The sequence below is a fragment of the Rattus rattus genome, chromosome 1 (assembly GCF_011064425.1).
Source record: "Rattus rattus isolate New Zealand chromosome 1, Rrattus_CSIRO_v1, whole genome shotgun sequence".
Classification (NCBI taxonomy): Eukaryota; Metazoa; Chordata; class Mammalia; order Rodentia; family Muridae; genus Rattus; species Rattus rattus.
Genome location: NC_046154.1, coordinates 24,935,938 through 24,961,380, shown reverse-complemented (window position 1 = coordinate 24,961,380; position 25,443 = coordinate 24,935,938). Strand labels below are relative to the sequence as shown.

General features: G+C 51.1%; 1 protein-coding gene across 1 annotated transcript in view; it reads right to left on the bottom strand.

The window, feature by feature from the left end:
- Positions 1–499: 499 nt before the first annotated feature.
- The window catches only part of Wdtc1 (WD and tetratricopeptide repeats 1), a 48,038-nt gene continuing 23,094 nt past the window's right edge, over positions 500–25,443 (bottom strand). Inside the window, exons 4-16 of the mRNA XM_032896558.1 lie at positions 21,438–21,484; positions 21,014–21,125; positions 15,701–15,888; positions 13,320–13,502; positions 11,702–11,796; positions 11,142–11,257; positions 9,135–9,207; positions 8,467–8,575; positions 7,324–7,497; positions 3,960–4,195; positions 3,041–3,215; positions 1,886–2,078; positions 500–1,008 (exon numbers count right to left, since the gene is read on the bottom strand). Coding sequence (XP_032752449.1) covers positions 811–1,008; positions 1,886–2,078; positions 3,041–3,215; positions 3,960–4,195; positions 7,324–7,497; positions 8,467–8,575; positions 9,135–9,207; positions 11,142–11,257; positions 11,702–11,796; positions 13,320–13,502; positions 15,701–15,888; positions 21,014–21,125; positions 21,438–21,484 — 1,899 coding nt within the window. The 3' untranslated portion in view covers positions 500–810. The remainder of the gene's footprint in view (positions 1,009–1,885; positions 2,079–3,040; positions 3,216–3,959; positions 4,196–7,323; positions 7,498–8,466; positions 8,576–9,134; positions 9,208–11,141; positions 11,258–11,701; positions 11,797–13,319; positions 13,503–15,700; positions 15,889–21,013; positions 21,126–21,437; positions 21,485–25,443) is intronic.

The following is a 25,443-nucleotide window of genomic DNA, read 5'->3' as shown; positions in this document are numbered from 1 at the left end:
CCAGAGCAGCAGGGGACAGAGAAAAGCCATCACTTCTTTGGTCTTTGTGGCGGCTCAGCACATGGGTGGGAAGGAGGGCAGAGAGGGCGAGAGGGGTCCTTAGGAAGCGCCACCTCAGCAGAGGAGGCCTGGCTGGGAGCTCTGGCAGAAAGGTCACAGTGAGGCCGAGGAGCGCCCCAGGAGAGCGGCCATGGCGCATTAGTACTTGCATGGGCAGGTGGGTGGGGACGAGGCACCCCACCCCCTGCCACACCAGAGGAAAGGCAAAGCCCTCAGAGCCAGCCTAGAACAGGCCCAGGAGGGGATGAGGAAGCGCCACTGCCACCAGGGCAGGCGGCCTGACCTTGCCACTGCGGACCTTCCAGAAAGACCTCAGGGGAGCTAGCCCCGTAGGCAGGAGAGCAAGTGGCAACAACAGGCCAAGGCAAGCCTTTGCCAGCAGGGAGTTCCACTCCCTTTCTGTTGCCAACCAAGGGGCAGGGCAGTCCGTGAAGACAGCTTCAGCTCTTGCCTCCCCACTGGAGGCGGAAGGGGTTTTGAGGAGGGCCAGAGCCTTCCAGAGACACGGAAGCAGGAGGTAAGGGCATACGGAGGGACTTCCCCCCCTGCTTTTCTGCTCAGGGCTGTGGACAGTCAAGGGACAATCAGCCCGAGAGTCTGAAAGCCAGCAAGTTGCAGCAATCCCCACCCACAATGTCGAACTAACAAACAAAACAGGGGAAATGAAAAATGGGGGTGGGAAAGACAAACCAAAACAGAGCCCAGCCCTCTGATCTCCTGCACAGGGCTGGGGACTGGGGCTAGGAGCATCTAGCTGGGCCGGCACTGCACCTGGCCCTCTGCGCTGTCCTCATCATCGGAGGCCCCAGCGCCCCCACTGCTCAGGCCTGTGATCCGGTAGCCCATGTCCAGCAGCATCGCCTCCAGGGGATTGGCATTCATGCGCCGCTGGTTGGCCTGAGAGGCACCCTCCATGTCCTCCACGACTCGGCCCGTGAGGTCTTCACTCTGTCAAGAAAAGGCAGTTCTAGTGACCTCAGGGTGGGGGGACAGCAGGTATAAGGGAGGCACATGTTCTGTGGCATATACATAGGGGCTGAGGAGGGAGACACATGGACTGGGACATATAAGAGGAAACATCTACTCAGAATATGTAAGGGAGGTCACACTGGGGCATCTAGGGGCACATAAGGTTAAACACATGGTGACAAGTGTGCACACAGGAACATGTGTTGGGGAGATGCTTCACATGTTAGGTTGGGGACCAGATACAGTCCCCTACTTCTAACAACCCTTTACATTTTCTCCCTCGAGGAAACGTCTGGTGGGGTCCTCTTTATAAAAGTTACAGCAAACCAGTTCTGGATTCCCTTCACTTCTGCTAGCTGTCATTGGAAGGCTCATGGAAGGCTCACCTGCCCACTGGCACCGAGAGCAGAGGAGGCCACACTGGCTGACCTAAGTGTTCTGTGTAAGACTGCATAGCAATCAACCCCAAAGTCTGTGCGCCTGCCTGGGACCGTCCTTTAACAGCTTCCGGGCAGGCATATGAAGGGAAGGTCTCTGGAGAGCCTGAGGCATTCCCTCAAAGGCTGGTCTGGTTCTGTCTCGCCCCTTGCCTACCTGCTCTTGGTATATGGACTTTTCACCTTCATAGCAATCTCAGGGATATGTTCTAAGAATGCAAAAGCCAGTCTCACCCCAGGGACGCCCACTGCTTCCTAGGGACTAGGGGCTCGCACTTTCCAGCTTCATCTTCCCAACAGTCTCTATCCTGCGTGGCTCGCTCCCTTCCCTTCCCTAGCACTGAAGCTCAGCCAAGGCTTCAAACGCAGTCCTTATGCTCCTTGTCGGTCGGCTTTGGCCACCTTGCTTGTGCCCTCACCTCTGGTCGTGGGTTCCACAATCGCACAACAGGGTCGATGCCACTGGTAGCCAGGAAGCAGTAGCTGGGGTGTGGCTGCAAGCAGTTGACAATGGATTCATCTCCCTGGAGCACTCGGACTAGGTTGGTGGTCTCCTTTTCCCAGATGAAGAAGGAGCCATCATCAGAGCCGCTGACGATGTACTGAGCATTGCTGGCAGTGGGTAAAGGGCAGGGAGGTCAGGCGCAGGGAAAGGCTAGAGGGGACAGGGAAGCCTGGGACCACTCGGTTCCTCACACTCAAGGGGCTCCCCTCGACTCAGAACTCTATGCAGATGAGCTCTTCTTTCACACTGCTTGTACCAGTCATCACTGTGTTAAAACCCAGCATCCGTTGCTGGGAGCAAAGGCAGGCAGGCTTCTGTGATTTTGAGGCTGGCCTGGTCTACAAAGTACGTTCCAGGACAGCCAGGGCTACACAGTAAAACCCTGTCTCAAAAAACAAAAACAACAAAACCCCCCCAATATGGTACCACAGAATCCACGGGGGTACATTATTACCTCGCCGGTGTGGGATGACTCTTGTATCTATCTCCTGTAAGAGCAGCTTCATCTAGCTAAACCTTCCCTCAGCAATCGAGACTTCTTGGATCCTGACTACCAAATCCTACAGGCCACCCATAATATAGGCCCTCTCTCATTGATGACATTCGGAGGGGATCTTGGGGGAGAGACCCTCTTGACAAAAGGGGATCAACAAAGCAAGGATGGGGCTTGGGGTGGGAGTGTCTGAGAATACAGGCTGTGCCCATGAGTGCCCAGGACATGGTCTAAGATGCCCGGTCTCATAGTTCTTGCCTCCCTTTAGCAGCAGACAAAAGTTCCAAATGTCCAGATAAAGCCAGCAAGCTCCGGGACACTAGACAGAGTGTGGGGGCGGGGGGCAGAGGAAACTTCAGGCACTGACGCCACCCAGGCCAGTCTGTTCTGACTGCACAGTGTTGTGGCTGGTTTCTTCGTACGGACAAAGAAACAGAGGCTGCCTGAGGTACCTGAGGGTAGAGAGGCAGAGCCAGGCCACGAGTACCCCCAAAGTATGTCTCCCACGCAGCCCTACCCCTCAAACCCTTGCCACCAACTGTGATGTGCACCCTCCTCCTGCTCGGGGCCTCGGACCTGCCAAAGAAATTTGCCTCCTTGATGTCCGTTGTGGTGTTGCAGTGGCCACAGTAGCGGAACTGATAGTCGTAGCTGCGCTCCCGTAGCACCATCTCGTCCTCGGAGATGGAGTCCTTGCGGCTTGTGCTTCGGAGGCGAACTGGACCACCGCCGCCAGCTGCCTTCTTCTCCTCTGGGGCAGAAAGCAAGGAGAGGTGAGAGGGGTGAGCAAGGAGAGGTGGGAGGCTTCCCTTCCCTTCATCTCCTCGCTGTCTCCTCCACCTCTGTGCTAAGTTTCCAGCCCAGAACTGGCAACATGGGGCCCCCTGCCCCCAGCTTTACCCTGGAGAACTAAAAGTCTGCAGGAACAAGCATCGCCGGCTTCAGCCTGGATACTACTCGCAGCATGAGCGAATCCCACGGCTGGTTATCTGCCTCCGGGGAGACCTTCCTTACATTTGTAGCCCACATCACCATGACCCAGCTCGCTGCCCTCCAACTCGGGAGGCACTGGGCAGGCGTGGTGTGCCCTTTGCAGATGGCACTGGACTGGAGGCTGTGCTGGATCCATGGCCTCACAGTCCAACCTGGTAGAGCTGAGCTGGGAACTAAGGCACTGTCCTAGACACCATGCCTGCTGCACATGCCCAGATCGAGACCAAGGCAACAAACAGCACTCGCCTCTCGGCCATGCGCTCTCTGCCAAGGCCCTGGCTGTGACAGGTAAGAAGGCCTAGCTGGAGCCTGCACAGCCTGACTGGGCAGTACCTGGTGCCTTGAATGCTAACCCTAACCCTCAACAGAGTTTCAATGGGAGATGCTGACCGTCCCTTGCTTCAGGTATGAAAAGTGAGTTTCAGGGGTCAGCAGACTGTCCTACGGCCATGGAGTTTCTGGGTAGGGAACGGACAGCGGCCTCTCCTGGGCACACACTCACCACCATCACTTTTGGAGAAAAGGGCAGCTGTGATGTCCCGGCCCAGTGCGTCACAAGCACTGCTGTGGGCCTGCTCTGGGAACTTCCCTTTGAAGTCATCCAGGCACTCCAGAGCCTCGGCCACATACTTCAGTTCAAAGAGGCACCGGGCCAGACGGAAGTGTGCCTTCAGGTGGCAAGGGTTTAGGGAGATGGCCTTGAGACAGTCCCGGAGGGCATCGTAGTGGTCGCCGTCCCTGAGAAGTACAGGGACATAGCTTAGAGGTGAGGGAGGCCCCGTGGCAAATGCAAGGCCCCCACCGTTTCCTGTGGCTACTTCTAGGCTGTCTCTGACAAACCTCGGGGTGAGGAGATATGGAAATGAAGCCTTGGCATAGCCCAGTACTCCCTCCCAGGGAGATGGAGTAAGCTGAGGAAGCCAGGAACCCCGAGGCTTGAGACAGTGAAAGGCAGTGTTGGGCTGCCCTCTGCTGGGCACAGCCTGCAACTGTGCACTGCTCACCTCAGGCACCCGCAGCTCTGCAGCAGAAGGCCTGGCATCCTGCCCACCTCAGGCTCCCCAAGCCCTCCTTCTCTTTTCCTTCATCCACCTCCTCAAATCCCCCTGCTGGCCTTCAAAGCTATGTCCAAGGCAGGGGGCCCTCAAGGACAGTTCTGTGGTCTGGAGAAGCCAGAAGTGTTAGGCCAGGGGCTCAGGGTCTGACCAGCAGGCAGCGTGCCCCAGCCAGACCCCCCTCTGTCCTGGCTGACTGATCTGCAGCAGCTGTGGCCTCCACCTCCTGGGGCTGGAGGATGGGGCCTGACTGTCTGGCAAAGTCAGCTCTCTGGAAGCTGATGGTGAGGGGGCTGTGCACACCAGGAGCTCCAAATCCTCTCTACTCTTTTCTCCAATGGAGAAGTAGGGTAAAGGGAAGTGAAGGCTTTTTATTGGAGGGGGTAAAAGGAGTAGCTGGACAGGAGGCACCTCCTGTTGCCAGAAACGCATTTTGTCTCTCATCTGTACAGCCAAGCAGCAATGAGGGTCCTGTCCCCTTTAGAAACACGAAAATGTTCATATTCTCAATGCTGGGGGTGGAGCTTCCCCGTTTCCTACTGGGCTGGGGTGGGCCTATCCTGCAGTAAGCAGCACTCCCTGAGGACAAGGGTCCCTTCATCAAGGGCACAGGTCACGGAAGGTGCCTCCCGACCCTCTCTTGCCATGTAGTCAGGAGGAGCACCCAGCTCTTGGAGGAGTCACTCTGAGACTAGGGACCCACAGCTAAGCAATGTGGGGCAGGCAGGAAACAGAGCTGCTTTGATGGTGTGTTCTGCGTCAGAATGAGTGGCTATGACGAAGGATCAGGCGCTGTGTGGAAACCCAGTTACTGCCTGCAAGGTGCCCCTTTCTGAGCTCCTAGCAAGAGCCAGACCAGAGACCAGCCAGGAGCCAGAGGGTGGTCTGTTTCCAGGAGCAGATGGTAGCCCTGGGGAGACTGGCCTGGGACAGAATGTGACATTCTAGGGGTCACTGGCAGGCATGTGGGGATGGGGAAAAAAAAGAGCAGGCTGGCCTCAGGGCTCACCCATCCTAGATGTACTGCCAGATCAGTCTCCCTGAAAAGACAGCCCTCTGCACATCCCTGCTCAAATCTCTCCAGTAGCTGCCCATCACACACTGAATCAAGGCCAAATGCCACCCTCTGCATTCCAAGCCCTTTCCAGGCAAGCCCCAGGCTACCTCACAGACTCATCCCCTGCCAGTCCTTTCCAGAACCCTCTGCTCCAGCCAAATGGATTTGCTGTACTGAAGCAGGCCCTTCAGTCAGTCCCCCGCCCCCACGCCTTTGTTCATACCATCTCCTCTCCCTGCAGTGTCCTTCCCCACACTCCTCTCCTCCCCCTCATCGCCTTGTCTGAGCTGCCCACACTTCCAGCCCATTCAGACACCTGAGGCTTCCCTGATCCTGAGCTGAGGTGACTCAACTCTTCTTGGCGCCCACAGCACTTTACCTGACCGTTTGCAAGACTTACTGCTTCCTGCCTCTCTCACGTTTCATGCTGAACTATGTTAGAGATTTTATTCCTTTCCAGAGGCTGGGCCTCTGGGGCACAGGGATTCAGAGAGATAGAAGTCTGTTTCCCCAGTACCTGGCACATAGTAGGAACTCAGAAAACAAGCTGTGAATTAGGAAATCACCAACTTCTTTCAGCAAAAATACACACACGAAGCTGAGCTCTTAGCTAAGCCTAGAAAGGGGCTGTCACATCCTACCCAACCAGTGTGACAGAGGTCATACACCTCAGATGGCCGGGACCCCAGACAGCCCTCTATTGAATGTGGGTGCCCTCTGATCCCTGGGGAAGCTCCCGGTGCTTCAGCTAACTTCTGCGTGTGTGGCGTCTCCCCCACTCCCATTCTGCTGACTTGGGTGGGTTTCTTAAGCTTCCCCAGGCCTGCCTAGTTTCAGCCAGACGATGGCACACCAGCTGGCCTGTCTGTCTGGGCAGAGCCGACGGATGCCAGACGGAGCAGAAATGGCTGTGGGCCCAGCTCTATCCATCTCTAGTCTTGGCCCTGGCTGGGGGATGGGGCTCTGCCTGCCTGCCTGCCTGTCTGATGGCGCTGCAGGCAGGACTGGGGCCCTGATGGCCTCTGAAGATGTGAGGCGTCTTAGGATACTGACCTGTCTTTCCTTTTACCACCAGTGAGTGTATAGTGAGTGGGTCTAAGAGCCCAGAAAGCAAATGCAGGGTCATTCAACGGCAGAATCATGTTATAAAGTTCCTCAAGCTCCTCAGTTGTATCTATCAAGATTCCACTGTTCTTTTTTTTTTCCCGGAGCTGGGGACCGAACCCAGGGCCTTGCGCTTGCTAGGCAAGCGCTCTACCGCTGAGCTAAATCCCCAACCCCTCCACTGTTCTTTCAAGTCCAATCCAAGCCTCAATTCTTCAGTAATCAGTATGATCGCTCCTCTTAATCCCTACTTCCATTCACATATTTTTTTTAAAGATTTTTTTTTTTTTTTACATGAGTACTCGCTGTCTTCAGACACACCAGAAAAGGGCATCAGATCCCATTATAGATGGTTGTGAGCCACCACGTGGTTGCTGGGAATTGAACTCAGGACCTCTGGAAGAGCAGACAGTGCTCTTAACCACTGAGCCATCTCTCCAGCCCCTCATTCACATCTTATAACAAAGCAATCGTGAATCACCTGCACACTAAATGTTTTGTGCTACCTCAGCCTCAGGTAGAAAGGAGGGGCCTACAAAGGGCAGTGGGTTGCTAATGCCACCTTCTGTGGATACCCCAGCAACTCGGTCTCGTGGTCCAGGCGCTTCAGCCCTCGTCCTGACCCAGGGACCTCTGCAGTGCCTACTCACCACTTGCGTTTCATGTAGGCAGCAGCCCTGTTTCCGTAGAGCATGGCGTTGTGAGGGGCCTTCTGCACAGCCTTGCTGTAAAGCTGGATGGCCTGCGTCCACTGCTGGCAGGCAAAGGCTTCGTTGGCTTGCTGCTTCACGCGCTCCAGGTATGGGGGGAGCTCCACCTGGGGGCTGTGAGGGAAGGAGAAAAGTCAGGCCAGGTGAAGGTTAGCAGTCCTACCCAAGAACATGCATGGTTTTATGGACCCTGGCATCTCACTGCCATCCTGGAGAAGAGGCCGCTTTCACCCTGAGCTTGGGTCATTTCCAATTACCAAGAAGGAATATGTGTAATTCCAAACACTGTGAGTGAGTAAGAGAGGCAGGAAAGGCTGTGTGGAAGGTCTAACGGTGTTAGCAATTATCAATAAAATGCTTGGGCTCAGGTGACAGCCACCGATGCCACCTGCATCCACACTGAATTAAACCTTGTAACCAGTGTACTTCCTCCTATGATTGTCTGGTCCCTGTTTTTCTCAGGGACCGGACAATCTGAACATCTAAGCCCAACAGACGGGTGGGAAGAGAACAGAGGCAGGGATGTACTGTAAAATGGGAAATAACACGAGGGGGATGAATCATCTGCGTGGGAGACAAAGTCCAGTGCCGGGACCCTTACCCCAGTGACGGGGGCAGAGGGACAAGCTTCACTCTGGGTATGTTTGGCCGACTCTCAGAAGCTGCTTTCGGAACACGAGCTGCTCTAAGAAGTCCCTCTGGTACAGCCTCTACCATCTGGGATTCACAACTGGGTTAAGGTCAGGAGGAAGGGTGTGTGTGTGTGTGTGTGTGTGTGTGTGTGCATGTGTGCACATGTGTACTACATGCATTGTGTGTGTTTTGTTGAGACTTTTGTATTATGGGTGTTTTTCCTGTATCAATGTCACTGCAGTGCCTGAGGAAGCCAGAAGAGGACACGGATTACTGGAAATGGCGCTGCAGACAGCTGTGGGCAGCTACACAGATCTGGGAGGGGAAAGAGCAGCCGGTGGTTGGCTGATGGGTAGTCTCTCAAGAAGAGAGGGTTGCAGGACCCATTCATCTCTCCTGTCCAGAAGCTGTCACTAAGACTGAGAGGCCATGGAGGTCAGTTGGCCTCACCTGATACACCCCTTGCTTTCTGGCAGCCGGAAGCCGTTGCTGTGAAGGTGCAGGCCGTTCGACACGCCGTTCGACACGCCATTAGTAGACATCTTGCCGTTCTGGACTTCTGGCAGAATGATAAGGAAGAAACAGTGACACTCAGGAGGAGGGCTTCACTTCTCCGCATCTCTGGCTTCCATCCTAGGATCTGATGGCTCCATGGTGAGACAATTCTTCCAGGTCAGACCCAGTCCGAGGAACAGGACAGGCAGGCAGTGGTGTAAAGAAAAGACCGTGTGCCCTCTGCTGGCCACAGAGGGAATAGCTCCTTTCTGTCTGCCGTTCCCCAGAGCTGAGCTTGGGGAGGGGATGGGGGTGAAGAGGTGGGTGGGTACATCAGCTGTAAGCCACAGGCAGAAACACATGAACCAGGACGAGAAGGAAAAGGGCAGCTTCTTCAAGTTCTTAAGAGCCAGGGCACCGGAAGGGCCCATCTTCCACAGGAGCAGGATGCGAAGCTTGGACAGATCTCTGCCCCGTGCGTGACTGTCCTGATAAGAGCAGTGTAGAGATCTTGCCTTTTTGAGTGTATGGACACATTTCAGAGTCGAGAGTGGGCTTCCCCACAGAAGAAAGCACACGAGCCTCCACCCACCACAGCATGGGCTCCCTAGGGGAGAACTTACCCACTGAGTGACATTTTCTAGGCAAGAGGAAGGTATATGGCCGTTGCTTGTAAGTCAAGTCAAACAAGTACACCTAGGATTGAGGAGAGATGGAGGCCATGAGGCAAGGAAACGGCTGAAGCATCAGCAAGAGCTGAGCAGCTTTCAAGACCAGGATCCTCAGCTCCAGTGAGCGCTGCGCATGGCACCACGGAGCTGGCCAGCCGTTTCCACGAAAGGAACCTTAAACAGGAAAATCCTCTAAGCTTTTGAGTCTGGGGTAGCTATGAGGCCCTTGCTGACATTGGTCATTACCTGGGAGCACACATTTAAATCTGAAAGGGCCTCAAAGGCGCAAACATCTTGTTTTATAGATGAGAAAACTGAGGCCTCAGAGAAGAGAAGCTACAAAGAGTGACACTGCTGCCAATTACCCTGTCAGCAGGCAAATATGTATCTGTTAGGCATATTTACTGAGTGCTAGTCAATGCTTATTTTGTTGCAGGGTTCTGCTAAGTGTTCTGTATGGACATAAAGCACAACACGAAGAGCCCGTTAGTACCAGCATCGTCCTTTCTCAGATGAAGAAATGCAGACTCAGAATTCCATACCTTACCAGGGTCCTAAGAGCAGGGGACAGCACAGATAGGACTCCAACCAGCCCTGCCTGCCTCTGACTGCTCTGCCAGGCCTTCCGTGCACCCCTATCACCCTCAAGCCAGATGCTCACCCACTCTCCAGCCCGGCTCTTTTGTATTTACACCTTGCTTGTGACAGGTCCACTGCCCGTGTTTGCTGTCACCTCAGGGCTGTCTGTATTTGCATCTGTCCCCATCATGTACACGACAATGCTAGTGCCACAGCAGGAGACGACTGGAGATGAATTTCTACAGGCTCAGCACACACACACCCGAGTTGAGGGCACATAAACAGGGGTTGGCACCTTGGCACCATCAAGTGACACTTCTCAAAGCTGGTCCTAGATCTCAGTTTGACTGAGCTCTAAGCCTCAAGGGAACCAGGAGGAAACTGAGGCTCGGAAAAAGACAATGCTTGAAGTCACTGGAAACAGTAAGTGGCAGGTAGTGTCTTTCAGAGGCTGCTCTCACTGCGCAGCTGAGGGTGGCCCTGGATTCTCTATCTCCTTCGTCAGCCTCCTGAGGCTGGGATTACAGAAGCCACCATAGGAAGCCAGCATGATCTGCCACTTCCTTTCTCTCTTCATCTCCTCTTCTCTCCCTCCCTCTCCTCTCAGATAGGGTTCCATGTATCCTAGGCTGGCCTTGAACTTTTTACATATGACCAAGGATGATCTTTAACTCCTCATCCTCTAGTGTTTACCTCTTGCACATGTGGATTTGAGGGCATAGATCACCATCCCTGGTTTCCTGGCTTATGTGGAGCTGGGGATCAAACGCAGGGTTCTGTGCATGGTAGGCAAGCACTGTACTCAGTGACGACCATCCCTAGCCCACGGCCTGTCAGTTTCAATGCCTATCTTCTCCTTTTTCTTAGTCTGGGAGTGTGTGGTGTCCCTGGGAATGCAGGCAAGCCACACCACAGTGCACATGGAGGTCACGGCAACTTTTTCCCATTTGTCTTCAATAGTTCTGGTTAGCCTGGAATTCAGTGTGTAAACCAGGCTGGTCTTAAACTCAAGAGATCCACACGCCTCTGCCTCCCAAGTGCTGGGAATAAAAGTGTGTGCCACCATCTCCATCCCAAAGGGACAGGGGGAGAGTTGGTACTCTCCTTCTACTCCTTGGGATCTAGGACTAAACGCAGGTTGTCAGGCTTGAACAGCAAGCATTTTACCCGAGGAGTCCACTTGCCAGACCCTTTAAAGCATTCTTAGCCAAAATACCATACATCTGTCTAGTTCACTAAAAAGAAACAGCAAATAGAAAGGCTAGGTTAGAGTAACTGGGGTCCCTCGCATGTCACAATGTCATTACGAGGACGCTGACACTTCTGTCTGCCACGCTAGGCAATGCTGGTGAGGCCTCACCTCGCTGGAGTGGGACCTACCTGCTCTCCTCCCATGTTGACCAGCAGCTCTGTACCATTGGGGCTGAAGGTCACGTAAGTGGCGACCAGCACTCTCAGGCGGCTGTTATAGTCAGGCAGCTTCACCGGCAGGTGACCTGGCAAGAAGAACGCAATAACCCTAGGCTGAGTCAGGGGACAGTGCAAAGACAGCCAGATTGAAAATGCTAGCAACCAACTTCATGGAGGCAGCCACAAGTGCTGAGCCCTCGGTACAGTCAATGGGCCAGGCCAGCAGCCTGTGGTTTGCCCTGGGTCACTTCGTGTGTGACTCGGGGTCTTGCGATGTCGTCCGGCCTGGTTTAATTACTAGCTTTCAGATTAGTGTTGTGGTTTGAAGCTTCTTGCTTAGCCTCTGGAGTTCTGGGATTCCAATCCCATTTTAGAGAGAAGAAACTCCTCAGAGTTAAGTGATTCGTTGACAGTTAACACGGCTGGTCAAAATGAGGCGTGAAGGCCGGACCTGTCTGATTCTAACCCCGATCCCTCTGGACAGCCCTACAAAGAGCCAAGGTCCAGGCACGAGCCAGGCTGGGCCCTACCTGCGACATAATACTGTGCTGCACCGTCCGGAAGGGGCTTCTGCCGGTCACAGAAGGTGTGCACACCCGCCGAAGGGCTCTGCTTCATGCTCTTTCTGATGGGAGGAAATTGGACAGGTTAAAACTGGTTAGCTGTCTCTGGCTAGCTGAGTCACACACTCCACAGGGAAAGCCCAGCGTTATGTCCTGAGGGGTACAGAAGGACAGAGTTGTCTTTCTTCCTGCTACAAGCGACTCCAAGGTTTGCTCTTTATATAACCATCAGTAAAAGTAGAGCAGGCTAGACCTGTCCTAGGATCAGGGATAGCCAAGGCTGTGTGTGGAGAATGCTTGGGTTCTCCCAAGAGACTGGCCTCGCTCCCTTCTTTCTGTCCTGAGACAGGGTCACATTAGCTGAGGTTGACTTCAGATTCAGCTCTGAAGAGGATAGCCTCGAACCTCTGATCCTCTCTCCCTACATCTCAAGTGTCGGGATTGCAGTAGTGTGCCACCATTCTTTTTTTTTTTTTTTTTTTTTTTTGGAGCTGGGGACCGAACCCAGGGCCTTGCGCTTCCTAGGCAAGTGCTATACCGCTGAGCTAAATCCCCAACCCCGTGTGCCACCATTCTTGATTTTACCTTTTCTTTTCTGTTTCAAATATACATTCTATTTTAAAAAAATTTATGTGACTATGTGAGGGTCTGAGCATGTGAGTGCAAGTGTGAGAAGAAGCCAGGTGCCCCAAGGCTGGAGGAGTGAGCTGCCATGAGGGTATGGGAACCAAACAAATATTAACCGCTGAGCCACCTCTCCAGCCCCAAGCTTTCAATTTTTAAGAAAAAATAAAAGAGGGACAGGTGTGTAGTTCCTTGGTAGAACATGTGCCTAGCATGTACAAGGCTACGTGTTCTGTCCCAATATCATCATAATAAGCAAAGCTGTATACACAAAGTATCACGTATGTAAGACTAGCTCTGGGGTCAGGCATGCTGGCATAATCTCAGCACTGGGGAGGCAAAGTAGATCTCTATGAATTCAAGGCCAGCCTGACCTACATAGTGGGTTCAAGGCCAGCCAAGATCACATGACAAAGCCCGGCCGTGGTGATGCACGCCTTCAACCCCAGCACTTAGGAGGCATAGGGAGGTTGACTGCTATGACCAGGCTAGCCTGGTCTACGTAGTGAGTTCCAGGCAGCCAGGGGTACACAGAGAAACCCTGTCTCAGGGGGAAAAAAAGACTGCATAATACATAAGACCTTGTGTCAAAAAACAAGGGGGCAGGAGGAGGAAAAACCGAAAACCAAGACTGACTCTGGGGCTGCTAAACTGGCTCTGCTTGCCAAGTCTGACGACCAGAGTTCGAGTCCCCAGGACCCACAGGATAGGAGCAGAGAATTAACTCCCTAAAAGGTCCTCTGGTCTCTACCCATGCACCATGGCACACAAAACTATCCCTGCCCCCATACACACAGATAAAGAATTCTGTAAAAAGACTGTCACTCTGTACAGATACTAACAGCAGTAAGGTAACCAGCAGGAAATATACAGTGATTTTGGGGGTGGGATTACAGGCAAACTATTCGGTGTCGGGGGAGGGGGGTTCCCAGTGTCTTGCCCGCAGGGCTGCTGGTCATACCTGTGGTTATGGATCATTCGAATGTCATAGAGCCTCACAAAGGGCCCACTGGCCCCTACGGCCAGGCAGTTGTTATCCTGGGGATTGACAGTGAGGCACTTGGCCTCCACCATCGGGCCACAGTATTCTGTTAGGTCAATCAGCACCTCTGAATGTTTGCTGTTCTCCCGAAGGTCATACTGGCTGTAAGAGAGGACCAAGTTAGTGACTAGGTTTCTTATGTAGAGAGCAGGGGAGAAACCAAGTCCTTGTAAGGCAAGAGAGGACGGTGCACACTGCAAGCCAGGTGCCTGTCTTTCTTTCTCCTTTTTGAAACGTGGTCTCACTATGTAGCTGACTGTCCTGGAACTCACTCTGTAGAGCAGGCTGGCCTCCAACTCCGAGATCTGTCTGCCTCTGTCTCCTAAAGTGCTGGGATTAAAGGTATGCACCACTATGTCTGGCTTAACATATTCTGATATCCTAAACTAACCCTTAGGGTAGACCCTACACTTGAGATTGCTACTGTTTCACTGATTGCTAATACCGAGCTAAAACGTGCTGTTCATCTGGCACGGTCCTGAGTGTTTCAAATGGACCACCAGCCCGGTGCCACTCCAACACTAATGGTCAGAGAAATTCAGTAGACTCTCTGGGATATCACATCTTTGAAGTGTAGAGCAGAACACCTGCGAAGACCATGGCATGAAAGCTCTTACGTTAGCTGGGTGTCATGGTACATGCTTGTAATCTTAGCATTCCGAAGGCTGAGGCAGGAGGATCATGAGTTCAAGTCCTGATCTACGTAGTGAGGTTGAGGACAGCCTGAGCTGCATAGTAAGACCTTTCCTTAAAAACCAATCAATGAACCAAATAAAAACTCCATCCTAACCGACTTTCAGGAAGCAAGGGCTACAAGGGGGAAGAGAACAGAGCTGAGCTTATCTGAGAGCTGCCTAAGACCATGAAAGCCAGGGCCAGCCTGCCAGCCCCTCAGCCCCAACTGCACAGCAAAGGAAAAGCAGTGTCCTGCCAGGGCGGAGGACAGTTCTGCCGCACTACACAGGACTTCCAAAAGGGGGCGTGGCATCACCCATCCACTCAGTCACTTCTTGCTGGCTCTAAAAGCCTCACACAGTTACCTTGTTCTTCTAGGCCATCTTAACGGGACTGCTCTTCCTAAAATAGTCTGACATCGTTCTTCTGCCACGTGGTACCTGCAGCCTGAGCGTTAGGCTTATCAGACTCCAGTCTGACTTTTAAGACCCAATTTCACATACCTTGCCTTCCTCAGCTTTCTATGTGGGCCAATTCTGAGTATAGCCTTTCTCTTCCCTCTCTGTACTAGGGATTGGCTCTAGGGCTTCAAATACGTTAGGTGAGCTCTCTGCTGCCTAGCTGTATCCCCAGCCTGTGCCCACAGCATTCTTTATCTCCTACGTCACTTTATTCTGCCTTCGTGACACCCACCGGCTCGGGTGGGGAATCCGTTCTCCCTCTTCCCGCCCGTCGCCTATGCTCTTGAAGTCCAGCTCACAGTCACACCGGGCTAGGATATTTCTGCTGCCCGTGGCTCTGCCCGGGTCCTGATGCTCAGGTGATCTGCTAGGTCAGCAAGTGCTTCCTGAGCATGCATGCCACTGGCCCGGGCTGCCCTCTAACTACTGTGTGCTGGGCACGAATGTTCTCGGTTAGCATACTCACAGCCTCAAAGGAGATGCCATGATTACTCCTGTGTTATAAAGAAAGAAAAGTTCTCCAGTGCAGTGGCCTTTCCACACTTCACAGCGGGAGAGAACTAGGATTGGACCTGTTCTGCCTTGCTTCAGAGGCCTCCTTGCCTCCTTGTAACCACACTGTAGTGAGTTACGCATGACCTCATGAAGGCGCATGCTCGTGATCTAGCTGCCTAGGAGGCAGAATGTGGGCTCTACTGAGCCCTGTGTTTGAAGCCAGCCTGAGGAACAGAGAGATCCGCTCTCATAACAACAGAGTGGGGGCTGGCTGAGGATAAGCCTGTGATCTCAGGGAGCTCAGGACTTGAACAGCCGAGGAGCTAAGACCTAATAAGCACAACCTGGCTGGCTACAGAGCAAGCCCCATTTCTGCACCCAACCTTCCCATGAAACAGTGGTGTCTGTAACTTAGCTCAGTGGCAGAAAATCTATCTGATATGTAAGAGGCCACGGGCTTGACTCCCAGCACCCCAAAAGGAAAGAGAAAGAAGGGCAAAAATGCCATCTTTGTCTGAAGGGGGCAGGGTAAATACGCAACCACCATCGGACACTGGAACAGGGAGAGGGAGCGTTGGGGGATAGAGACCCACTTCCTGTCTGTGGAGGGAGGCCTGCAGCAGAGCCACTGAAGTGAGGACACACAAGGAAGTCCGCAGAGACCCTTACCGGATGAGCCCGTCCTCAGCAGCGCTCCAGAACGTGTTAGGCCACATGGGTGCCGTGGCAATGCGCTTCACCCGGTTTGTATGGTCTCCAAACATGTGGATCGTCTCCTTCACCGTCAGGTCATGGACGTGCACCTTGGAGTCAGCTGCCCCCGTGATCAGGATTCGGTCTCCAGCATGCGGCAGGAACTGCTCACAAGAGATTGAATGATGGCAGGAGATAGGGTGGAGCTGGCCACTGAGGAGACTGGCCTGGCGGTCAGCACGCCTCCTGCCTCTCTCATCAGTTAGGAAAGTCAGTGTCTATAAAAGCTTCATCAGCACAGACGTTCAACCCCGGTGTACTTCATAGAGTCTGCCTAAGGAACCCTTGTCTGACCCTCTCCGAGCAGGAACTGAGGGGATGACAAGCCTCACTAACAATTCCTAAACACTAGACAGGGCAGCCGCTCTACCTTGCTGACACCGAAAACAACTCCTTACAGTCAAAGGCTGGGTTTTCTCTCGGTGGTGAGCACTCACTTAGTGTAAAACCTAAGTTTAATCCTGAGCATAGATGAAGGAAAAACCTTTAAGGGTCATGGCTAAGGTGTAGCTTACTGCAGACCACATGTATAACACGCTTGAACCCCGGCTCAATTTCAGCACTGAAATAAAGTAAAGCCAGCAAGTGAACTGCAACCAACCACTTCAGAACACAGCAAGGCTGTTCAAACCCAGACTGTCAGCTTTACATATGCATCCTCCCTCCCTCCCTCCTTTCCATTCATCCTCCATCCATCCATCCATCCATCCATCCATCCATCCATCCATCCATCCATCCATCCACACATCCATACACCCACCCAACAATCCACACACCCACCCACGCATACATACATACATCCACACATCCATCTACCCACACCTCAGTTCACCCACACACATGTCCAGCCATCCAGGTTTGGATAAAAAAGCAATTCCTGGGGCTGGAGAGATGGGTCAGTGGTTAAGAGCACTGACTGCTCTTCCAGAGGTCCCGAGTTCAATTCCCAGCAACCACATGGTGGCTCACAACCATCTGTAATGAGATCTGATGCCCTCTTCTGGTGTGTCTGAAGACAGCTACAGTGTACTCACATACATAAAATGAATAAATAAACCTTTTAAAAAACAAATAATAAAAAAAAAGCAATTCCCATCTTTTGACCTAAACTCCCACTTCTAAGAAAGATCCAAAAGAGAAAAGGGTATCTGGCCAAGAATGCTCAGCAAAGCAATCCTTATGTAGCAAACAGTGGGAAGAGTCCAGATGCTAGACCGTGGAGAGGGGCTGACCACTGTAGGTACTGCCGTCGCCCCAGTCAAGTGGAGAACACAGCCTTCCAGAAGACATGGACAACACCCCCCTCCCTCTCTGCGTCTGTCTGTCTATCTCCCTCCTTCCTTCCCTGTCCTGGGGACAGGTCAGGTACTGGCATGGAGAATGGCAGGGAAGTGCTCTCACAGAGCTATACTCAGCTCTCCTTTTCAGTTGATTTGGAAGAGAAACAAAACAATGCTTTTATGCTCTGCCACTTAGACAGGAATACATACACTTATTTTTAGGGCACGCAGCAATCTTTACTCCTGTGTGGAGGCAGCACAGGTTAAAGCCACAGCAGTAACAGTGAGCCCTCAGTGCTGCCACATTTGCAATGTACCACAGTTGCCACCAGGGGGAGAGCATGGACAAAATATTTTAAATGCCCAGAGGCAGTGTTTTAATGCCCTCCATTGAAAAGAAGGCTTTTCTTAAACAAACTGGAAAGAGTGCTCCCTGGGTGAAGGCGCTTGCCAAACAAGCCTGGGGACTTGAACTCTATCCTGAGGGACTGGAGAGAAGGCTCAGAGGTTAAGAGCACTGGCTGTTCTTCCAGAGGTTCTGAGTTCAGTTCCCAGCACCCAAATGGTAGCTCATAACCATCATATAATGAGATCTGGAATAACATCTTTAACAGTCTTCTGGCCTGCAGGCACACATGCAGAGTGCTGTATACGTAATAAGCTTAAAAAAAAGAAAAAGGGGCTGGAGAGATGACTCAGTGGTTAAGAGCACTGACTACTCTTCCAGAGGTCCTGAGTTCAATTCCCAGCAACCACATGGTGGCTCACAACCATCTGTAAAGAGATCCGATGCCCTCTTCTGGTGTGTCTGAAGACAGCTACAGTGTACTTATATATAAAATAAATGAATAAATCTTTAAAAAAAAGAAAAAAGAAAACAGTCTTGGGGTCCCACAAAAAGGCAGGAAAGAATCAGTTCCAAAAAGCTGTCCACTGGCTTCCACATATCCCCCTCCCATATCACTATCTATAGAAACAATAATAATACATTTTTTGAAAATGTACTTTTAGCTGGGTGATGGTGCATGCCTTGAATTCCAGCACTCAGGACACAGAGGCAGGCAGATTTCTGTGAGTTCAAGGCTAACTTAGTCTACAAAGCGAGTTCCAGGACAGCCAAGACTGTTACACAGTAAAACCCTATCTCAAAAAAAACCCAAAACAACCCCCACCATCACCACCAATAACCAAAAAAAAAAAAAAAAAAAAAAAAGAAAGAAAAGAAAAGAAAAGAAAAAAAGAAAACAAAAGCAAATCAAACCAAAGGGCGACAATAAAAGCGCCAGAAGGGTTGTGTACAACTACTGTCAAAACATCGCCACTGAACGGGTGATGCCAAACTGAAGACTCTCAGTTCCCAGGTTTGGTCACACAGACAGTGCTGTCAGCTCCTTTGGCACAAGGGGACTCCCGCACATCATGTGTTGGTCATCAGAACCACAAACCAAGCTGCAGTTGTTCTAGAAAAACCACAGGTATTCATTCATTCACCACAGGAGGTGAGAGAAAGGCAGTGAGGCAGTTCGGGCGCTAAGGTCAGCTATCGAGCTCTCAGGTGGCCATGATTTCGGGTCAAGCCTCTGCTTTTCACATTAGCCAGGGAGAGGAGGCAGTGGAGTGTTTTAGTCAGCCGCACACTCACACGCACCCTCACATACAAAGTGTACAACTGCAGGCGGGGCTCTCCTCACAGCTCACTTCGGATCCTTAAACCTGGCACCAAAGTGCCAATTGACAGGCAGCCTCAGTACAAAACCCTGCTGTGGGAGCATGGCACCAAGGCCCTGCACCCACAGATCTCCAAAAAACCAGGAGAAAAAGCATGCAAGATTCTTTCCAATGGAACGATGTAAAACCCGTTCTTCTATGCAGAAGTCTGGGAATTGGAAATGATTAACAGCCTGGTGGTCTGTGTTACCTGATGGGCCAGGGCGTATTAAAGCTCCTACAACCAGGACCAGAGGTGGCTAACAGCCTAGAAGACTGGGATGCTGTTTGTATGACTAAGCCCAGGCCAGACGCAGCTTAGGCCCTTTAGTTAGTGCAGGCAGCCAGAGCCCATTCTCTTGGAAGAAATGGCACACGCCCCAAGTTGAGTTTCAGTCTAATTACAACTGCGTGCACCACGGATTCTAGTACCCAGGAAACTTTTTTCCAGATTAAACAGTGGTTAAGTTTGTTGGGATAAAGCACCTGGGTGTCAGACTTCCCAAAATCTTGATCCAGGTTGATCCCATCTCACCTCCCTGCCTGACACCTTCAGAGAGCCCCTCACTCTGACACATCTCAGAGGCTGTACAGACCAGACATGGCAGCACACGCCTTCAATGCTAGCATTCGGAGGAAGAGGAAGGTGGATCTCTATGAGTTCGAGGGCAGCCTGGTCTACATAGTGAAACCTTGCCTCAAACAGCAAATAATAAACAAGGAGCCCCAAGCATCAGGAGCTCTTCCTTCCCCAGCCCTACATGTGATTCTAAGGCCTAACAGCCACTTCAGGGCTTGGTCTCTGGGACCGAGAACTAACTTCTGTGCACAGGGATGAAAACCTATAGACTGTAGACAGTAAAGTGCTTGGCTGGCATCCATGAAGCCCTGGGTTCTGTCCCCAGCACCACATACACTTGTGTTTAGTACTCAAAGGAGGCACAGTGGACGACCAGAAGTTCACACGGCTGAGGTTCAGGCCTGCAGTTATAGGAGACTTGCCTCCAAGGAACGGTCTTACAGAACAGGCCTTCTAAGGTCTGTAGGGTCCCCACCTCCTCTCAGCTAAACTCCCTTTTAGCAATGTTTCCTATGACAAGGTAGAAGACCTATAAGATCTATGCTAGATCTATTTTATTTTATATGTATGAGTGTTTTGCATGTCTGCCCTTGGAAGTAAGAAATGGGAGTCCAATCTGATGAACTGGAATTAGCCTCCATAGGGTTCTGGGAAGCAAACCCTGGTCTTCTACACAAGCAGCAAGTTCCCTGAACCATTGAGCCATTTCTCCAGGCTTTATTATTTTTATGAATTCACTATGTGGCTGAGAACTCTAGGCTTTTGATCCTCTCTTACATCCACCTCCCAAGTGCTAGAACTTGACTGTATGAGTGTGTAACCAAACCTGGCTCACAAACGTTTTTAGAAATCAGTGATCAAGCTGGAGAGATGGCTCAGCAGTTAAGAGCACTGACTGCTCTTCCAGAGGTCCTGAGTTCAAATCCCAGCAACCACATGGTGGCTTACAACCATCTGTGATGGGTTTGGTGCCCTCTTCTCACATGCAGGCAGAGCACTGTGTATATAATAAATAAGTAAATCTTTAAAAACAAAAAGAAATCAATTATCTAAATGAATTGTAAATCAATCCTCTGAGTTGCTACTTGCTCATTAAAACATTTTTTGAGATTTAAAAAATACTGACTTGGAGAGATGGCTTAGCTGTTAAGTGAACTGACTGCTCTTCCAGAAATCCAGGATTGATTCCCAGCAACCACATGGTGGTTTGAAGATTCTCCTTAGCTGCTTCCCTTCTAACGGGACAGGACACAGGCTTAGAGAGGACAGGGGATTCACCTGCTCCCAGTGGACTAAGGGACAGCAAGATGGCTCAGTGGGTAAAGGTGCTGGCTTTCAAGTCTTTTGACCTGAATGAGCTCCAAGAACCACAGGGTGAAAGGCAAGAACCGACTCATGCCAGTGTCCATATGACCTCCACATACATGACCACACACATGCACATCATGGCACACGTGTACTCCCACACTAACAAATATATACAAATTTAATAAATATAAACGGATCTCTTGAGTCGTTCAGTGGTTTAAGAAGAACATAGACCAGACAGGGCTCAGGCTCCACTAGCCCATGTTCACACCACAGGAACATGCATGTGGGACATGCTGCACCAGTGCAACCGTGCCCACAGCCCAGTCCCACCGTGTGGCTCATCTTCCTCACCTTGACAGAGAAGATGTTTGCTGTGTGTCCTGTGTGCATGGAGAGCAGCTTCTTGTGGTGCAGTGGGTCCCACACGATGGTGTGCTGGTCGTCGGAGCCAGAAGCCAGCAAGCTGTGGGCAGAATTAGGAGCTCTGACTTCTCCCAGCCCCGGCTGCCTCTCCCCCAGGCCCAGAGGACAGGAGTTGGGCACAGATGTCTCAAAGGACAGTAGATGTTGCAGTTGAAGGTCAGCTTATAAACAGGACTAGATTATATTTTACTTTTGCTGAGAATTTCCAATATTTGCCCAATACATGGGCCTATAGTAAAATAGGGTTTGGATGTTTATCCAAACCTCTGTGTCGACAGTCATGGGATAAGCTCAGGATGTCTCCTTAGATGTACCACACTGAGGAACCCGCTTCCCCGGAGCTCATACTTACTCTCCTTTCTCGTTCCACTCCAGACAGTTGACACATCCCGAGTGACCCTGCGGAGGAAACAGAGGGTTAAGTGAACGGACAGCTCCCCGAGAAGCTCAATCCGAGAGAAGTGGGGTCAGGCAAGCAAACCGCCTCACCTTCAGCATCTGCCGGGGACAAGTGTGGGCCAGAACTAAAATGCTCCCCCACCCCCTTACAGCATATAAAGAGCTTTCACACGCAGGGTCAGCTGACACTGGACACCTCAGTTATAAAAGCAGGTTTCTTTGATCCCACTTTGCAGGAAACTCATACATTAGTAATTATAAATTAGTAATTTAAAAGTAATTATAAAACCTGTCTATCCCTGGAAGGCATGGGTACAGTTCCTTGAAGGGACAAGTTTAGGGCCAGAAGGCTTGTAGCGTCTTTGTGGCCCTGTGCTCCATTCCTGCCTTCCTCCAACCTCACTCCCCACAAAAGGCAGGTCCTAGAGATTAATGCAAAAAGATAATCTGAGCCTGAGTGTTTATCTTGAGGATGTTAGTTAAGAATCAGAGAAAGTGGGCTGGAGAGATGGCTCAGCGGCTAAGAGCACTGACTGCTCTTCCAGAGGTCCTGAGTTCAAATCCCAGCAACCACATGGTGGCTCACAACCATCTGTAATGAGATCTGGTGCCCTCTTCTGGTGTGTCTGAAGAGAGTGACAGTGTGTTCATATACATAAAAATAAATAAAATCTAAAAAAAAAATCAGAGAAAGTGGGGCTGAGAGATGGATTAGTGGCTAACAGCAGGTTCAATTCCCAGCACCCACATGGTTGGCTCACAAATGCCTATAACTCCAGTTCCAAGGCATCTGTTGCCCTTTTTGGATCTCGGTGGGTACCAGTACAATGCGGGCAAAACACTCTTTGTATACATGAGATAAAATAAACAAATCTTAAGGAAAAAAAAAAAAAAAAACAGAGAAAATGAGGCGGTCAACGGTACATAATGAATTTGAACTTAGAAACAGTGGAAGGTATGAGGAGCGGACCCCAGGGTTTCACAGCAAAGAACAGGAAATGACTGGACCAAGCTGGCTTCTCTCTGTCCCTTCGCTCCGCCCCCTTCCTAAGGGCGCCAGGCTTACCACTGACTGAACTACCAGCTTCCTGCCTGAAATCAAATCAAGTGTCCTGGGAAGCACAAGTCCATTTTGTGCGGTGAGAGGTTCAGGAATTAGGCCTGACCCAAATAGTATATGGAAAATAGTGAAGATTATCTGGCCTTAGGAATCAGCTGAGAGGTGAGCCTTGACCTGGAATCAGATGCCTAGAGGGAACCGGGTGATAGGAGCACGTGGGTCCCATTCTCAGCAGCTCTGGAGAGTTAGGGGCTTCCTACGTGAGGACCAGGCATGTGGGTGGACTGACTACCACCTCGAGGGCAAGCAGCCTGGGGTGGACTCAGCACCAGAAGCAAGCTTCTCCTGTAGTTGTAGAAGACACAACCAGACTGACTACAGTAGCAGCCCCTGACGCTGACCTTCTCCTGCCCCTCAGCCCAGTTTTATTTAAGACAATTCAAACTGGGCTGTTTGAATTCCAACCCATTCTCCAGCTATCCGTGAGAAGGACCTTCCCTCAAGGTGTCCTGCCTCTCTTGTGAACGAGGGAGGAGGCTTCTTTCTGCTGGCTCCTATGGCATCCTACAGAATGGCTCTGCAGCTCTGTCATTTCCTCCACCAGACAGGCCTGAGGAAGCAGGCTTTGTGGATGACACTGCATCTCTGAGGCCAGCTGCAGTGTCTAGCAGGTATCTGCTGCTTGACTGACGAGATGGGTCCATCCGTCCAGTGGGGCTAGTGAGGAGAACCCGGAGGTACTGACGCAGTAATTTCCTAGCTGTCAGCAGAAGGGGCCATTCTGTCTTTCCTCTTCCCACCTACTTCCTTTTAGGCTCTACACCGGAATGTACAACTGAGACACCCTCTGCTCAAGGCTGCCAGGGCCCCTGCGGACCTAAGGTCTCTTGACTTCTCAAATACGTGGTTGCAATCCCGTACATTTATCCGAGTCAAAACCATCTCTATCCTGTGCCTGAAGCCACAGCTTCATCTTGGAACCTCTCAGAGCATCCATGGCCTGGAATGACTGCTACTTAGTGAGGGCAAAGCTGAGTACTTGTTTATGCAGAATAATGGCCCCTTTATTGATGTCCTGCCATAACTCTGGAACCTGCAAATGTTATCTGGAGTGGCAAAGAGAACTCTGCAGATATGAATAAGGTTAAGATTATGAGATAGCAAGATGATCCTGGACTGTCCAGGTAGGTTCAGTGAAGTCACGTGAACCCTTAAATTCATAAACACTGTGTGTGCTGGCTACAGAGCAGTAGACACAGAGGTGTGAAATGACTGCACCAGCCGCTGCTGGCTATGCAGCAGAGGGAAGGGCCAGGAGCCAAGACTTGCAGCAGCTTTAAGAAACTGGGAATAGCAAGAAAAGAAATTCTACTCCACCCTACAGCCTCCTGGAGGGACAGAGCTGCCAACACCTTCTTTTAGCCTGGCGAGATTTGTGTTAGACAGTTCTGATTTATAGACCTGTACATGAGCCAGCAGCGGTGGGTCAGCTCTATCTTAGCACTTGAGAGGCTGAGACAGGTTGATCTCTGAGAGATCTGAGCTAGATAAAGAGTGTCAGGCCAGCCAGAGCTATGCAGCAAGACACAATCTCAAAACACTAAAAAACGAAAACAAAACAAAAAAACAGGAGCTGGAGAGAGAGCACACATTAAAATAAACATTATTTAAAAGCTATAACAAGCTTTTGTTTTTAAAGCATTCATTATGGGTTTTTCTTTTTTCATTTACTGTGTGGAGAGCATGTGTGGGCACTTGTAAATAGTCCCTCGTTAATTTTTAGCCAGCCTATCTCTGCTTGGAGACAAGGCTTTTATATTTAGCTCCGGCTGGCCTTGAACTCACAATCCTTCTGCCTTATCCTAATACTAGAATTAGTATTTTTTTAAACTATGTTTATGTATTTACCTTTAGGGAGGAGCTTTTGGGACAACCTGCATATATAAGCCAGCTCTTTCCTTCTACCATGGGTACCAGTTCTCTGGGCTTGGTAGCAAGGGCCTTTACCCACTGAGACATCTCCCCAGACCTATCTATCTATTTAGTGTCTGTGTTCACACAGCAGTGTGGAGGTCAGAGGACACCTCCTCATGATACGGTCAGGCTGGGCAGACAGGCTGCATTCATGTAACAGCGGGGTACGGCGGCACCTTCCTGGAGACTCGGGTAGAGGAAAGGACAAAGACAGTCAGATCCCTGGTCTCCATGACCAGCCAGTCTAGCATTCATCAGGGGCTCCAGGTTCAGTGAGACGCCCTCTTTCAAAAAATAATGTGGGGGGCCAGGTGTGGTGGCTCACACCTTTAATCCCCAGCAGTTGGTAGGCAGAGACAGGAGGATTTCTGTGAGTTTAAGGCCAGCCCAAGCTATATAGTGAGTTCTAGAACAGGACTTAATAGAGACCCTGTCTCAAAAAACACACAAAAAATAATGTAGAAGGCTGGAGAGGTGGCTGACAGTTAGGAGCACTGACCGCTCTTCCAGAGGCCCTGAGAACAGTTTCTAGCACCCAAGTATGACAACGTTAGGTAGAACCACAGACATTTAGTCATGATCTCATTATTCCTTCCTACAGGTAAGACTAAGCTTCAGAGACATTAAATAACGCTTGTGCTATCATGACCTAATAAGCATCACTACAGAGAGGAGAGGTGTGGAGAAGAGAAAAAGGAGCTATCCCTGATACCCATCCATCCATTCATGTGTGGTAGAGTGCTTGCCCGCACATGCAAGGTCCTGGGTTCGGTGGCGACTCCTGGACCGGACAGTGTGGTACACACCCTTAGTTCCAGCACTCAGGAGGCAGGGGCAGGTGGATCTCTGAAGTGGAAAGGGAGAGTCAGTTATGTTGATGGTGTCCTGAAGTAGACACAGGTGAAAGACTAATGCAGACTCGTGA